Source organism: Trachurus trachurus (assembly GCF_905171665.1).
Source record: "Trachurus trachurus genome assembly, chromosome: 13".
Taxonomy (NCBI): domain Eukaryota; kingdom Metazoa; phylum Chordata; class Actinopteri; order Carangiformes; family Carangidae; genus Trachurus; species Trachurus trachurus.
In genome coordinates this window covers 20,024,701-20,042,475 of record NC_139892.1, presented here as the reverse complement: position 1 = coordinate 20,042,475, position 17,775 = coordinate 20,024,701, and the positions used below count along the sequence as shown (strand labels likewise).

General features: G+C 41.4%; 1 protein-coding gene across 1 annotated transcript in view; it reads right to left on the bottom strand.

Moving 5' to 3' along the window:
• The window catches only part of fchsd2 (FCH and double SH3 domains 2), a gene marked incomplete at its 3' end in the record, with an annotated part of 72,190 nt that overhangs the window by 35,351 nt on the left and 19,064 nt on the right, over nucleotides 1-17,775 (bottom strand). The window contains exon 3 of the mRNA XM_083984631.1: nucleotides 7,754-7,799. Coding sequence (XP_083840757.1) covers nucleotides 7,754-7,799 — 46 coding nt within the window. The remainder of the gene's footprint in view (nucleotides 1-7,753; nucleotides 7,800-17,775) is intronic.

The window sequence follows — 17,775 nt, the reverse complement described above, 5'->3', positions numbered from 1 at the left end:
CATCTGCAGAGTAAGCTACGTTACCGTAGCTTCTGTAGTAAGGGGATAAGTGAGAGGCGGGTGAATGGCTGAAGAGGAAGACAGTGTTTGGATTGCAACAGACAGCAATTATGTGTTGTGAAAACGGTATTGTGATGTATGTGTGTGCATACATGCATGGGTGTGGGTGTGTTTATGTGAGAAACAGAGAAAACAGGGAGATAAGAGTGAAATTTCCAATTTCCCGATTGCTATCTCTTGGGTTCTCAGACTTATTTCCTATCTATTAACCTTGTCAGAGTCAATGTAGATCAAATATTAGTTCAATATCGGATACATTAGAGGTAAATGCACAAATAACAAGAGTATGCCACTATGTAGTGCACTACGTGTTCACATACAGAAAGAAGAGAGGGTAGGAGGAATACAGAGAGAGGAGGTGAAGAAGCAAAGAAAAAAAAATGCAAACACAAAGAACATTTCAGTGTGTCTCACATTTGCAGATTGTGTACTGTGGGTAGACTACTCCAGTTCTGATGTATAAACTAAACCTATGAATCCACAACTTAACTTAAAGACGATGAAAAGCACCCATACTGTTAGAGCTGATTTACATGGGACTGATTCAGAGGGACAAAAGCAACAGCCACAGCAGGCTGGCCTTTTTGGGCAGTACAGTGAAGTGTGACCCCAGCCTAAAACTATTCCAGTAATGTTGATGATTGTGGGAGGGGAATACCGCCGGACAAATAGGCAACACTCACATGCTAGCTCACGCACATGCTAACACACACACACACATGCATGCACAGCACGGCACAGCACAGCACACAGAGAAAAGCATGGCGATTTTGATTGACAGCTGGTAATTGCTGCCTCCTCCTTCACAGAGGGGATGTCTGGTCTGACACAGTGAAAGGACAAAGGGTAAACGACAGCATCTTCACTTTCTCTCTCGCTCTGTTGTCCTGTCTGCAGCACCGCTCTGCTCTTTTTCACCAGCTCTTTGTGAAACGCTCGTGTCCGTCTCTTTCCCTTTCGGCTCGAGGCCTCCCTATTCCTCTCACTTTCTCTCTGTCTGTCTCTATGTCGAACGAGCTGATTGGCTGGATTTCTGTCTATATTGCCAGGAGGGGGCCAATGAGTGGGCTGAGTCTCTGTGAGTAACCACCAGTGATCGACCACCTGAGTGCCTAGTGGAGAGACAGAGAAGAGGCAAGGGCAGATGTGCGTGATAAAATGTTCTTCCGTTTTGTATAGAGCTATTGTGGTAGAACAGAAATGAGAGCAACACATTTGCTTGTTTATCAGGTGGTTAAGGTAAAAGACAAAAAGATTTCTCTGACTAAAAAAATTGTCTTCTTCTTTTTCTTTTTCTTTTCTTTTTTAATATTTTCAAAACAAAAAATAACAGTTATCTTTCATTCATATCAAAAGACAGCCACCAAAATGTAGTTCAGTGTAAAAACAATCTATAAACAAATCTTATGAGATATATTAAGGCCAACTATCATTGATACCATGTTAAAAGACTATTCAAAAATTTCAATACAGACTCCTTTGTAATGTGTCAGTATCCTTCCAGCAGCTGTTTTATTTGTGAACAATAACTCTTTGTAAAGAATGACATTTATAAAACTATTTACTTTGATAACATATTCTATACTCTAACAAGGTACAAGTCAGTAGTAGTGTATTCAGGGCTTGAAATTAGCGGTCGCCACTCGCCATTTGCGACCCAGATTCCTCTGTGGCGAGACAGATTTTTAACTGTCTCGCCACTTGGCGAGCTAGAAAAAAGAGACTCCCAATCTGTTTCCAGGGTTTCCCCCAGTGTATTATAAGCTTATAGTCACCTGACAACGTCACAACTTAGTCGCGCATAACGGGACATGTCACGGACATCATGCTTATCAGACCGCTGCTGCTTCACAGCTGACCGAGAGGAACGCACCGAGCCCAGTTAACGTGAGCCGAGCCGCGGCTCCAAAAGGCTCAGTCAGCTGCTGTAGCATGGCTGTTAGCTGGTAGCTGTTAGCTGTTAGCACGCCGGAGTCAGTGGTCGGACTATCTGACGGACGGACGGACGGACGGACGGGGTGGTATTTGAACACTGTACAATCAGCGCGATATAGCGCATTTACGAGCGGCAAAGTGCCAACTGTCCATGCGCCCGTGTCTGTGTGTGTATGTGCGCGCGCGTGTGTGTGTGTGTGCGTGCGTGCGTGCGAGAGAGACGGCAGGTGGACTGAGTGGCAGAGATGAGAGTTGGTGAAGCGCTGTTTAAAAATTATTATTATACTGTTCTTCTTTGAGTGGGGTGGGATTGTGGGAGGGATAAAAAACTGGGGGAAAAACGGAAGAATGGAAGTCTCTGTCACGTTGTACTGTCATGTTGCTACCTTTGAAATTGCTTCCATTAAAGAAAGTCATCAAAAAAAAAAAAAAAAAAGCCTTTCTGTGAGAGCCTGTGGCAGGCCGCCACACATAAACTACTGTTATTCCAGAAAAGTTGAAAGGTCATCATCTACAGAGCACAATTGATTGAGAAGAACAGGATGACTGTTATATGGTTCTACTATGACGTCGAAATACAATAGTGAAGCAACTTGTTGGTTTTGGCTAGTAAAAAATCTGTCTGGCGAGTAACTTTTTTGACCTACTAGCCACTTGGCTAGTAGGTCAAAAAGTTAATTTCAAACCCTGAGTGTATTATTTTGGTTTTTACATTAATAAATCTGTTACACTGCATAGTTTGTTTCTATGAATGCCGATTTGTCAAAAACTGTAAAAAAAAAAAAAAAAATGTTTTGAGTATATTTGTATTGTCTTTGTTTACATATTAGTCTAGGTCATTAAACTCTGGAAATTACAGCAGAAACAGGGGTAAAAGAGTCAAGGACAAGGACAAGGTCAAAGACATGATTCAGTCTTTCTTCTTGTCTCAATTTGCCCCAAACTCTACTCCAATCCACTATCTTTCAAATACCCTTTGGGAAAATAAAATGAAGTCATCCCCAGCGCTTTATATGCACCGAGGTACAGGCCTATACTTTCTTTTTGTTTATTTAAGCGTAAAACCAAAGAGCACACCATTACACTGAGTGATGATTTTGTAGTTGGAAAAATAATTTCACCTAATTTTTGACATTCTACTGGTACTACCCTCTCTCCTGGAGGGTATTTGACCATTACGTTAGATGTGGACACAAAAACGGGGTCTTATCTCTGACCCCAGATAAAATCTATTCCCAAGTCATCAAGTATCTATTAAATCGATTACTGTTCCCCAACATTCCCTCACGTTATTACACGCACGTACATGCCCACACCTACAATTAGGAAGAAACCCATTGTCCTACTGAGTAGGGGGGTTGTTGCTAGGCAACCTCTTTTTCTAAGGTGAACAAGACAGTGCAGAGGGAGAATAGTTAGAGACAGAGAAAGAACAAAACAGAGAGAGAGAGAGAGAGAGAGAGAGAGAGAGAGAGAGAGAGAGAGAGAGAGAGAGAGAGAGAGAGAGAGAGAATGAGTGTCTGAAACCAGAGAGGATGACCACAGGAAATTCACACTTAATCATTCAAACCACATGCAAATGAAGAACCACAAACACACACACACACCTTTCTCCTTCTCTCCATCATGTCCTCTCATGTGTACATATACATATGGATATTACAATATACATATTACTACAAAGAAGAGCTTTTTGTGTGGACCGTTGCATGGAGTGAATATGTTAAGAGCTGGATGGATAGTGTATTAGAATGTTTTTCATTACCCTACAGGAGGATTTTGCAGCTGAGCGCATATTTCAGTGGTATATGTGTGTCTCTGTGTGTGTGAATGTGCAAGTGAAGGGGGCTTAGGCTGAAAACAGCATCAAAATATAATAGAAATCAGACAGTCTTTCACATTGTTGGCGACAAGCCCTGCTTGGTTTCTACTCAGGCACAGCTCAAATACTTCCTAAGACAAGTATGCTGACGCAGACTTCTACTGGGAAATGTATTTTGGTTTTGTGTGCCCTGACAAATCTACGGCGCACTACAGAGTGTCTGTCTTATGAGTGAAAATAATTTTGTGGTTAGGAAGCAGGCGTTCTTCACTCATTCCCACTGTGTTTAGAAATGTAAACGCTTGCAAATATCTTCCCTCAAGTCTGAATACTGATGTCACAATTGTCAGACTTCTAGCTTGAAAGAGTGTTTTATTTAAAGAGATCAAACTCTATGTTTAATTAATATAAGCATTATCATTATGTTATCTCAATGCAATCCAAGTTCATTGCCTTATAATGTAACATCTTATAATATAATTAGAGTAACATTTTAAAGCAGTACGGTAAAGCAGCTCTTTCCTTGATGTGCGACCAGCAACAGATGTAAATTAGGTTACAACAAATAATTTCATTGGCATTTTCTATTTGACTGATTATGAAAAAAGCCAATTTTAACCCCCCAAGAGTTACTGAATTTAACTTCTGTCTGGCTTTAAGCCCGCAGTAAGAAAATACTCATATTTCTCACTGTTTGAACCAGCACTGGAGGCAGACTTTCCAGTGGGGAAGTGGAAGTTCTGAGATCGAAATCTTGCCGACTAGAAAGGTTTACTCAGACTACCAGATCATTTAGGGCTGCATGGTAGAACCGCTATAGTGTGGCAAGAATGAGAAGCTGTGTACCCTGAAAACTGTGGATACAAGGCTTATTTACATGCAAAAACCCTTTGCTGTCTATAATCTGGAAGATTCACGGTTACTGTGCAGCATTTCATAAATCTGAAAAAAAAAAGCAAAAAAAAGAAATGCCTTTAGAAAAAAGAGAGAGAGGAAAATAACAAGGAATTTAAGAAGTGAATCCAAATGTGGCCTGCAGAACATGTGGGACTTTCAATTCATTTGAAAAATCAATAAAAAAAAGAAGAAATTTGGCTGCAGAGTGTGCCTGACTTCAAAATCTTGTTTTAGTCATATTTTAATAACAGTGTTTCCGCCCAAAATTAGATTTGAAAATTAGTGACTACTTGACACTGTGTCACTAATGAAATAATCAACCCTCACTGCTGTTCCCTGTATTGGTCCGTTGAGTCGCATTTCTCTATTTCATCAACAGAATGGAGGAGATGCTATACACCAGCACAAACATAACGTTTTCGCGAGATATGGTAGTGTTCAGCAGCACTTTTTTTTTTTTCTTTTTACTATTTCACGTGTGGTATTAAAAATAGGAGACACAATCACTTGAAAATTGAAGTACCTAACAAAATAAAGAGCATGTTATAAAGCTGAGTTTTTTATTTATTCCATTTACAGGGGCTACATTACAAGCTAACATTAAAAAGGGTGACCGATCTTAAAAGGGATTAAGGCGTGCTATCTGAATAGATGGTGTTCTAATTGCCTGAGGGCTTTGCCAATTGACCTATGGCTAAGCCACGCCCCCAAACATGATGAGCCAATCACAGTGCGCATAGCTAGCCCATACACTCGGACATTCTCTGCTTCTACGTCCACTGAAATGCATTGCAGTTAGTCAGTTTTAATTCGTATGTTTTTTCTTGACATTTCAAGTTTAAAGTGGTCAAACGGTGTGCATGGGGTAGGCTACATGCAACTCCGACACTAGGTATCCCGAGAGGCTGGGCGACGGGGTGTATTTTTTTTTTACCTTTTCCTAAGCCACATCTCAACCGAGAGAAGTGTCTGCTCTGGATAAAGTTATGCAGTAGAGACCACAGTTAGCCAGCATCACAACTAAGCATAAAGCCCGCTAGCTTAATGCTAACGTATAATGCAAAACTCCATAGACAGGCTAACAGAAGTTAGCCCGTCGCTATCGGCGTTTCGCGGCAAACGGCAGCCATAGCAGTAAAGTTAAGTTAAGTTTTGGTGACTTCGAGATGATATTTAATCGTTCTGTCTCCAAAAACCATCAATTGCCTCCTGTGAAATGTCTCCTACTGTGACAGCTGCCATAGCGCCTGTCACTGAATGTTGACTGTTTGTCCGAGTGAGTGGAGGGGGCGGGGCTTAGCCATAGGTCAATTATCAGTTCTGCTTTGCCAATTTTTTTTTCTTGAGGCCTCACACTGGAAAAACTTGGCTCTTGAAAGCAAAGTGGCAATTTGAGTTGGACTGAACCATTACTCAAGAACTTCATATTTGGACATTTTATTTAGTTTCCTAACCATCTAATGTGTTTGGCCACTCGCAGACTGACAAAGGTTCGTTGCCTGAAACAAAAAACCCTTGCCCATTAATTGAACAAGTTTAAGCAATTTAAGTTCAATCTGTGATAAATGTGCTGAACTGTCAAGTTTAACTGTGATTAATGTACAACCTCTGAAGCTTGTGGTCAAGCTTCAGTAGAGTTTTAGAAGTAACTCGCTGACATTTGTTTAGCACTTCACATTTCCCTTCCAATCAACCATAATTTCGTCAATTACAAGAGTCCTGCACTGAACCCCAGATCTCCTGTTAAAGCAGAAGTGAGTGATATATTTGTGTTAATATAAGTCTTAAATAGTTATATCTTCCGACAGCAATCACTTACATAGAGTGTTTGGACCGAAACACGGGTCTCTCAGTCCCTCTGCTCTGCTCTGAGCCGAAGAGAAAACATTTATCGTATCCTACAGTTTTTATCCAATGAGGAGAGAGAACGGCATGCAGGGCTGTGTGTGCAGCCAAGGAACGCCGTGAATGTGGTGACGTAGCGACGAGGACTGTTATGGTGCGTTCAAGGAAACTCGTATTTTTCCGACCGTGAAGTGGTACCAGTTCGATCTGGTACGAGTTCACCGGTCGGAAGTTACGAGTGGCCGTTATAGTGACTTTCACCGGTAAAACAGGTCGGAAAAACACGAGTGGGTTGCCTGGAACGCTACAAAGTCGTAAGTTGTGACTTGAAGCTGTAATTTACGATTTCAAAAGCCTGCCTGGAACGCAGCATTAGCGAAAACGACCGGATCACTCACTTCTGCTTTAAATAAGAATGATACATTGACCAGCTAAGGCACAACACCGTGTCAGTCCAAAATTAAGGGTACAAAACGTACAATCCACAACATCATAACTATCTCACAATTACAGCTGGAAGACGTTTTTAACCAACAAGTATAATCTCAGTAAGTTGAAAAGGTAAGGTGAAAAAAATCACACAAATCCTTTGTACTTAATTTTAGACTGCAGTTTCAAATCATTACATTTGCACAGCAGTACAGCTTAATATTAGGAGGGTTAGACTCCTTCTCATGGACAAGAACAAGTACAAACTGTGACTGAATGAAAAGGCACAGCTGAAATTCAAACCCAGGATCTCCTGTTTACTAGACCAAGCGACATGTCAATGGCCCGTCACAAAGCCTCAAAATAGAGTTTCACAGCAGCAAATTATTGTGCTGAATTTCCCGACTAACACATGAAGGCTGGTTTATGCTCTTGAGATGCACTGTATAACCCCATTGGAAATCAAGAGTGTTTATAGTGCTGCACTCCAACACTGAAGACTTAAGATCGTCCATGAAAGCAAATTAGACCTCGAATCAAAGTTTTATAGAATATGATCTCTAAACATCTACCATAAAAGTGTGTATATTTGTACAGCAGTTTATCTTAAATGTAACAAATAGAAGCTGTACTGCAACATGGTTAGAAGCTGGTTGGTCTGAGTAGTTATTCAGGGACTTAACGGTGTTTTACATTTGAGATATAAACTGAAAACATAATCATTTCTGTAAACAGGAAGCTAAGTATGGGTCAAGAGAGTCTTACCTGTGCATAGTCCCTCTCCAGCTGTCCCTTCTTCAGACTGTAGCTCCTATAGAAAGACACAGACAGAGAATTGTAAATGTTAGGAGGTGAAGAGTAGACTCATACATATTAAAGACAGGAGGAAGAATCTATAAATCTGATCTTTTTCACTAGTTTTTGTATTGTAATGAATAATGTACAGTGTAAGCACCAATCATGTTCAGTCTTTTACATTTCAGGTGAGGACAAGAACGAAATTAAAAATTCTGTCCTTCCTTGTTCCTTCAAGTAAAAGAAACAAGAATTACTCTGACCAACAACTTGCACAAACGTCCCCGACATCCTCTCAGCATCACACAACATCGTGGCAGCAGAGACAGTGAAAGTTCTTATCACAGCACAGGAATGTGCAGAATGAAAAACATGACATTTGAGCACGATTGCACAGAGCGATAAGTGCAATGACCATGTGTGCTGAATGAATGAAGCATGTATACTGGAGATGACCTCACCAGTTGAAAACCTGCATATTTTCATATTAATCATGAAATTATTCATACATCCTTGTGATTGTTTCTCAATTGAAGAATGTTGCTGAACTACATTAGCTACCAGGTGAGAGACCACTCACACAACACCGGGCGGTGGGTTGTTTGCATCTACAGCAGACGCTTGCTGTTGTCTGAGACTGTAACTGATCCTGCAGAAAAGGCACTGCTGGGATTTGAACCCAGGATCTCCTGTTTACTAGACAGGCGCTTTAACCAACTAAGCCACAGCGCCACATTTTACCTGTCAAAAGTAAAATGTTTTGGAATGGGACCTCTATTAAAATATAGTAGTAAACGTAGTATTGCATATATAGAACATACTTCTTAAAGGAAAAATACTGTCCGAGGACAAACAAAACACCTTCAAAAAGACAAACAAACTTAGCTCTCTTTGTTCCTCCTCTTTGCAGGTATGTGCTTCTGTGTTATTAGCTATTTTTGCTGTGTTACTCTGTAATTTCAGTGCGACTGTGTAAAAACTGGCTGGAACAAATAATTTCAAAAAGTAGCCACATAGAAAATTTAATTAAATCAATACAAGTTTGTCACTTGAAGCCTGAATTACACTCCCCATCAGATGTGCACGCTGACAGCTGCAGACACCACACCATGGATGCATAGTTGTTCTATTAATACTACTTTCAAGACTGCTGGTTATTTTATGTTCATCTGCTAGACTACAAAAAAAATCCCATCAAAAAGACAAAATATTAAACATTCATATGATCAGAGAATTCTTACTAATCCCTCAAAGTCAGAAGGGCTAGGTGAATAGACAGAGCTGTGTATGGCTTGCAGGTTTCCCCCACTCTGTCTTATTCTTCTAGACAGTTCCTTGATTTTCCTGTTACTTCCCTGCTGTTTGTAAATTGCCACCATGGGAGTACCTGTTCAGATCTGATGAAAAGGCACTGCTGGGATTCGAACCCAGGATCTCCTGTTTACTAGACAGGCGCTTTAACCAACTAAGCCACAGCGCCGCTGGGCAGCCTGAAATCACGCTGCCATAGACCACTTGGACCTTGGTCAGCAGAGCCAGAGCACAGAGAGAGGAGTATGAAACTTAGAGCTGTCATGTTATTTGTCATCTGAACAAATTTGCTTAAAGCCTTCCGGGAATTTTATGTTAACAAGAATGGCATGGACATACAAACACTGGCAACCAACAGTTTCTATAAAGGCAATATGTTTCATTGAATTACCTCAAAACGAATGCTTTAAAAAAAATCAGACCGAGCTTCAGGCATAAGTCTACATTTCCTAGCAATCTTGATTCAGAGGAGGTCAGGGCCACATCATGTGCCCACAATCTTTTAGCAGCGTGTTCACAATGCACCCTAGCCACATTGAAAGACTGACAATTCTATAAAATGTATTTTACCGCAATCAATCTAATCCCACTGCATTTACAGTATGTGATGAACTGAACATATTTAAAGTGGATGAAACTCTTCATTGATTGTTAAAACTTGAGTGTAGTGCATTCATTCATTCATTCATTCATTCATTCATTCAACCCCGCCCGACAACACATAGCGTTTGCTTGCATATAAAGTGAGGGAAGTGAGATCCATCACACGTGGTCCATCGAGACCCATGTTGGAACGCATTTTAAATCCAGGTGTGAACAAATGAGCTGACTTGTGATTGGATCTTTGAAGTGCATGTCAATGCCAGGTCTGAACGGGGTCTTTAAAAGTGTAGATGAGAAGTGTTTTCACATTTAAATGTTTGGTTCCGTGACCTGTGCGAGAGAAAATACTTCAGTTTAACAAATTGTTTATGCACATCACATGTTCATAAATTAAATTTACTAGTCGTCCACACGTGAGCTCCAAACTGAGTCACATGTGCAGGTTTTGTTAAACAGCTTTGGTTTTTGTGAAAGTGACTTTGTCTGACCTAAGATCTGTATTATTTGAGTAACAATAAACAGAGGATTGGGCAGACTACCAGGGCACGAATGAATTTGGCAGACACTATAGACTGAAATCTAGATTCAGTGTCATAAAAGCACGACAGAGATGTGAAAATCCTGACTGAACAACTGCCAATTATTATCAAAAAATCGATTTGTTTTCAGAGCTGGATTATGGTGTGCCATTTGAACATGTATGTAAAGCAAGAGACCATTTTAATGACCCTAGACAGTACACTGGTTCTCACTCACAATGAAAATATCTACCACAACCTGAAAGCAGAGAGCAGTATTTGATTTGCAGGGTGTTAATTCAACATGGCTGTGGGATTTAACATTGGTTTCTTTAAACTCTTTAGAAAATGCAGTCGCTCTCGGCCATTTTCTAAGGCGGTGTTTAAATCATCTATTAAAGCAGCATAGAATATACTGTATGTACTCAACGATAAATCCTGTGTGTGTTTATAATAAAAACACATTAAACAGCAGTACTGAATTCCATTGAAACTTCAGCACACCCAATCGGAGCTGTTTAAAATAAACTCCACACAACAGACTATGCGAGGAAACCTAGCAGCTACAATTAAGCAACAACAACCGGGAAGGGACATAGTGGTAGAAGATGCAGAAAGGAAGACAACACTTGTAAGCGTAGACAGCATAATTACTGCAAATTCTCTCTATGCTAATTACAGCCCAAACAAATAGGGCAGTGCTTCTTGTCAAATGTTTCCCAAGGCATCGTTTTGTGTAAAAGCTGCTGTGTTCAGTCTGTCTTTTGTAAACAGAGGCTGCTTTCGATTTCTGGGTGTAATGGCTTCATATTTTTAATGGCTGAACCTGTCTTTTTAATCCTGCACAGAGAGACGCATTCAACTGCAGTATTATCTCCTGCAAGAGGCTGGAGCACATGCTTAGTGTTTAACTCCACCCCTGTACATGTCAGCTGAAACATGACACTCTCCCTCCTCCAATCACACACACACACACCACCGCCCTTCTGTAGTGAGTCTGCTGTCTAAACTCCACATGTGAGCTCAGCTGTGCAGGCCTCGTTGGCGCAGTAGGCAGCGCGTCAGTCTCATAATCTGAAGGTCGTGAGTTCGAGCCTCACACGGGGCAGGTCTTTTAAGATTCTCTCCCAAACCCCCCTTAGCAAATACAGCCACTGTCTTCATAGACCAGTGGAAACACTACACAGCAAAGGACTTGACACAGAGGCAAAAAAACAACAACAATTGACCTATATGATGTCTATGAGGTGAAGTGGTAAATGTTAATATTTCCAGACAAAATGAACAACATTTGTGTGAGCTGTAAAATGAATAGAAATGAGCTGAACAAAGTCTACCTGCTTTACAACGATAAGAGACAATTGTGTGAATGTGAAAACTTCATCAAAACTGTCCCTCGACTCAAGGCATTAAACTTCTCATTTGTTTTGTTGTTGATGATGTGTGTGCTCGTTTTCCAAACTTTAATTTCCCTTAAAGGGCAGCAATCACAATCATCTCTGCCACACAAATGTTCCTGTACCTAATACACAACTGGTACAAACACCCATTATCACATCTAGCTAGTGCGGACTAGTGAGACTTGTTGCGTACGAACTGATGAAGCCCCTTGGATAAGAGACGAAACGTCTTCCCAGACAAATACACCTTCTTTTAGATACTAGCATAGTGCAGACCTTAGAAAAGGCACTGCTGGGATTCGAACCCAGGATCTCCTGTTTACTAGACAGGCGCTTTAACCAACTAAGCCACAGCGCCACATAGCTGTGAACATTATAATGACAATCTGATACCACAGCAATTATTTGGTGTACATTGTTTTTTTTTAATGCAGTGTCTCATGAACTCACTATTAGTATAAAGCCTCTTTCAACTGCCAGTTGAGTTTTCCATCAGAGCCTCTAGGTCAAATGGCTATGAATGCCCAGTAAGGTGTTTTACACTGCTGGCCAGTGCTGGGTCAAACTGGCTTAGTTTACCCTTGAGAGGAAGTGAAGATTTGTGCCCAATTTCACTAAATTCCCTTAGAAAGACAGATGTACAATTGGAACAAATCCTTACACTTAAGTGTTGTCCATTAGGAAAAAAGCACAGCTGGCATTCAAACCCAGGATCTCCTGTTTACTAGACTTTTCCTAGTACCTGGTAGCAGGTACTATTTTAGTACCTCCTTGGCCCTGGTTCCAAGCGAGCTGAAGCGATACTAAAACGTGATTGGGCAGAGCGTTGTCACTGGAAGAGTGCGAACGCGACGTCCGACATGAGAATCAAACCCGGAAATTTCAAAAACAGAGTGGCAACAGCGACCACTGATCTGTACCGAGACTTCACCTGAGTTAAATGATGCTGTGTGGAAAACCACGCTGTGGTCCGTAATCGAGGTGCAGACGAGTGAGTTTGGAGCTGACGAGAGGATCGAAAAAGAGAGAGAGGGACAATGTGGCCCCACGATCGTCCCCGCGACAACCCCGCCCTCGCTGAGGAGGAACTAGAGAACTCAGCTGCAGTGGAAATTAAGCACCTTTACCGTGCCGTGACTGTGTAGTGGAAAGCGCCATAAGTGGCTTCTTTCCACTGCTGGTCAAATCTGCTAATCAGAGCCTCTGGGTGAAATGGCATACAGTTGTTTAGCCGAAGGTGTGAATCCTTTTACAATAATGCTACTACACACACTGGGCTTTAGAAAAGGCAATGCTGAGATTCAAACTCAGGATCTCCTGTTTACTATACAGGCGCTTTAACCAACTAAGCCACAGCGCCTCCTAGAAATTTCCTTACACCTTTACACCTATCGGCAATTGACCTATGGCTATGCCCCGCCCCCTCCACTCACTCGGACAAACACAGTCAGCATTCGGTGACAGGCACTATGGCAGCTGTCACAGTAGGAGACATTTCACAGGAGGCAATCGATGATTTTTGGAGACTTTTTTGGAGAAAGATTAAATATCATCTCGAAGTCACCAAAACTTAACTTAGCTTTACTGCTATGGCTGTCGGTTGCCGCGAAACGCCGATAGCGACGGGCTAATTTCTGTTAGCCTGTCTATGGAGTTTTACATTATACGTTAGCATTAAGCTAGCGGACTTTATGCTTAGTTGTGATTCTGGCTAACATCTAAACATCTCTGACAATATGTTGCCTCAAATACGTTGTTGACTTAACTTAGAACAGACGTAGACATCCTTGTTAATTTTATCCACGTTTAGTTGGTGTTGTGGTCTACCTCATAACTTTATCCAGAGCAGACACTTCTCTTGGTTGAGATGTGGCTTGGAAAAAGGTAAAAAATAATACACCTCGTCGCCCAGCCTCTCGGGATACCTAGTGTAGGAGTTGCATGTACCCCATGCACACCGTTTGACCATTTTAAACTTAAAATGTCAAGAAAAAACATACAAAAACAAATGAAAACTGACTAACTGCAATGCATTTCAATGGACGTGGAAGCAGAGAATGTCCGAGTGTATGGGCTAGCTATGCGCACTGTGATTGGCTCATCGCGTTTGAGGGCGTGGCTTAGCCATAGGTCAATTAAGAGTTGCCAGATGTGTACTTTCCATAGTGTTTATACTTTCCACCTCTCATTTGAAATTGTCAAATCTTTATTAATATGGTGTTAACTTGATATGACCATGACCTGTCACTATGCCTGAAAGGAGAGTCTTACAAAGCTCAAGCCACAGTGCTTTTGGTTCAATTCTTTTGTAAGGTGTCCCTGGTCAAGCATGACACTGTAACAGCCTTCTTATATATTACAGTTTTGATACAGCATAGTGCCGCGTTCAGAAAAGGCACTGCTGGGATCCGAACCCAGGATCTCCAGTTTACTAGACAGGCACTTTAACCAACTAAGCCACAGCGCCCCCCTATACCTACAGAAAAATAGTGTGGATGACAGCTCATTACGTAAGCTGAGTTTAGGTGAAGAGGTATTTAAGATTTCATTCCTCTGAACTGACTAACTTGGAACAAAATTTAAAAAAAAAAAAAAAAAAAAAAGTTGAAGAAAAATGATTGAATAGCTGATGTCTCAATTCTGAAGTAATTAAATGAAAAAAATAGTATGAGAAAACAAAATGAGAAATGTTAAATATGGTTCTGTCACCAAAACGCAAATATGAATGCCGACACTCCAACACGTGCATGCAAATCCCCCAAAATTGGCCTTTTTTGCTTCAGCATAGTACTGCTGTATACATTTGTACTGGTAAAGGGCTCTGGAACATGTAACTCAAGTTAACACCAGTGCACACATAGACACACACTGACAAACACACATCCTCTCTGAGATTGTTGGACATGTCTAGGCTTTTCATGCTGCCATGGTTACACACACTAGCAGAGACCTCATACATAAACATGGCAACCCAATTACCAGCTAGAGATATTGCACATCCTCACCGCATGCTTGTGTGGTGGTGGGAGTTTCTTAAGACAGAATGAAAATAAACAGACCAATCATTGCAATTGTGTCACTGTGGGATATAATTTACTTAATGTGTGACTGAACATTCATCTTCACCCCTATGCTTTATTCTCTCTTCATTTATTCTTCCAACAGTCTATTTCCCTCTACATACCCTCCCTCCACTTCCACATTTATGTCTCCCTTCCCTCCCTTCTTATATCTTCCTCTTCGGCTTTCTGCACTTTCTTGCCCCTTCTTTCTAGACTCCTCTTTCTCTACCCCTACCACTCTGCCTGTCCATCATGTGTATAAATTTGTAAGTGTACAGTGCATGAGTCAAAAAGCAGTGTCAGCATCAGCTGCACATGAAGACAAATGGAAGAAAGATCCTGGCCAGACTTGCAGATGAGTGTGTCTGACAGGAAATACTTAAGTGCTTCGAGAGTGGACATTAAGTGTGTACTGTCCATGTGTATTTGTGTTTGTCTCTCTCTGTGTGTGTGTGTGTGTGTGTGTGTGTGTGTGTGTGTGTGTGTGTGTGTGTGTGTGTGTGTGTGTGTGTGTGTGTGTGTGTGTGTGTGTGTGTGTGTGTGTGTGTGTGTGTGTGTGTGTGTTGAGGGCAAAGGGGGCAATGGGTTGAAAGGCAGAGAAAGGGAATGATCAAACATGGGAAAAGAGCTAAGATCAATGGTTTACAGGACACAGACTGAGATCAGTCACAACAGGATAAGCAACATGAGTCATAGATGGAGACAGAGGCGGAGGAGGGTGGTCATGTTTTCACACTGCGTGATCATCACAAAGCATAATAAGAGCAGATTCTCAGCAGTATATGCACTCCAAGATTGAGCAGGCACGTGGGGGAAAAAATAATACAAGACAATCAATAAGTTGTGAGCAAAAAAAAGATGTACATAAATGTTATAATTAAGGAAATCTAAATTCCCACTACTATTTGTTAATCCTTTAAGCGGCTGTATGCCAGTGTTGAAGGCATTAACTTCATTCCAAACCCATCCCACCAGTTCTTTCTTTTTCCACAGACACTTGCAAAAGCCTGGGAAGCCCCAGGAAAACACTGCTTTCTAAACCCTATAAAAACTGAGCCTAAGCTATAGGCTACAGAATGGCATCCGGACATTCAGATTCTGGTTGTAAAAAACGTAAAACATTTCATATTAATGTGAAAGCTTCTCCCAATCATTCAGGATGCAATAATCTTAAATCTCCACACACTAAAAGAGAAAGAGAAAGTACACTGAAAAAAATGATTTTGTGGTGTAGTAATATTTATTAGGTTAACTGTCACAATTTTTATTTTCTAATTGTAAGTATCAGTGAGAACTGGAATTATTCAAGTAAATCTATATATGTCATTCATGTAATAAATAAACAGTGTGGGAAGAGTAAGTTTTACTACATCTTTTCACATAATATTCAAAGGTTTCATATCATTGCACATGAACTTAGAAATATCAAGTAAGTTTTAATAGTGTTTCATGGTATGAATCCGCACATGCGCCTTGTGACCATGCTCGCCTCCAGGACGCATGCGCGTCTATAACCGCGAAAACACATGAAGACGGGGTGACTGCGGTCAGGATTAATGGCGGCAGGAGCGGCTAAATCACCTTGAAGGTAAGTCATTCAGGGGTTTTCCTGCATATGAAAAGTTCAAATATAATATGATGATAATATAAAATGTAACATGACCCCACTTGCCATTACCATAGGCTACATGTTGTAGCGTAATTTTACTATGGTGACTAAACGCAACGTCCCTGTGGACTTTGGTGGTGCACCCCCGGGGTACAACAGTCGGAACTTGCTGTTCCGATAATATAGCCTAATTCATCCATGTGCTGTTCCCTGAGTAAGTGCACGAGTTGTGAGGTCCACCATCGTTTTTGATAATTATCTTAAGTTTAAACCGAGTGGTTTGTTTTGTGTTTATGAAACGTGTAGCCTAGCTCCCGGACGGTCGAGCACGTTCTTTTAATGTGAAGTTGACGGTGGTTTTCATAACAATGTAGGATATAATGTGTTGGACATGTTTAGGGCTGCAACGAGTGGCATATTTAACTATCCGAAGGTTCGGGGTCACTACTCGAGTAGTACTGGAGTACTCCTTTGTCGACTGGGGGCGGGGGGCACTTGTTAACCGTCGCATCCAGTGTTTGCCATTAGGCCTCGCCTGCCTCTCTCTCTCCCTCCAGCTGGCGTAACGTTAAACACAGGCACATGGACGGGTCACGTAGCAACGGTAATTCTTCTGCCCCTCTGTGTGTGTGTGTGTGTGTGTGTGTGACGGTGTGTGTGTGTGTGTGTGTGACGGTGTGTGTGACGGTGTGTGTGTGTGTGTGTGTGACGGTGTGTGTGACGGTGTGTGTGTGTGACGTGTGTGAGAGCACGGAGCGCGCCCCGACCCCTGACACCGCTGCTTAGTCTGCCCCAGCCCAGGGCAGCTGTGGCTACAAACGTAGTTTACCATCACCGGTGTGAATGAATAATGGTTACTGTGCGCGCTTTGGATATCGGGTACGACCGAAAAGCGCTATATAAATGTAATCTACTGTCCGACCGAGAGAGAGCGAGCGAGCCCCGGTCTGACGGTGCGTTCAAAGACGCTCCGTCACAGTGTGTGTGTGCGCACCTATCTCTCTCGTGCCCATGGAGCTATAGACTGACAAATAGGCCTATATAAACACATGCCTGGCATCACCAGTCTTTAAAAGCTATTGGTGCAGTGAGTATGGTTGTTGTGGCCTCATAGTGTGACAATAAGTGTGCATATTATATTCAAAACGACATGGGTTTGACAATGGTACAGTTTATTTTGGTTACATGATTCTGTAGTTTTAATGTCTTATCTTGTCTATGTTTTTTTGTCCTTCAGCCCAAACCACCGACTTTCTGCTGTTGACACAGTGCCCTCTCAAGCAGCAACTACAGCAAGCAGTGTCACAAGCAACGTCATCTGGCTATTCAGGTAAAAAAAAAAAAAAAAGTAAAATATAAAAAAAAAAAATGTGTAGTGCTTTGCACTTAATAAGTTGAAAGAGAACATATACTATTCCAAATTAAAATGAAGCAGAATATGTTTTATATTTTGAAGTTATGTGCTGCACAGCATAAAATGTAATGGATA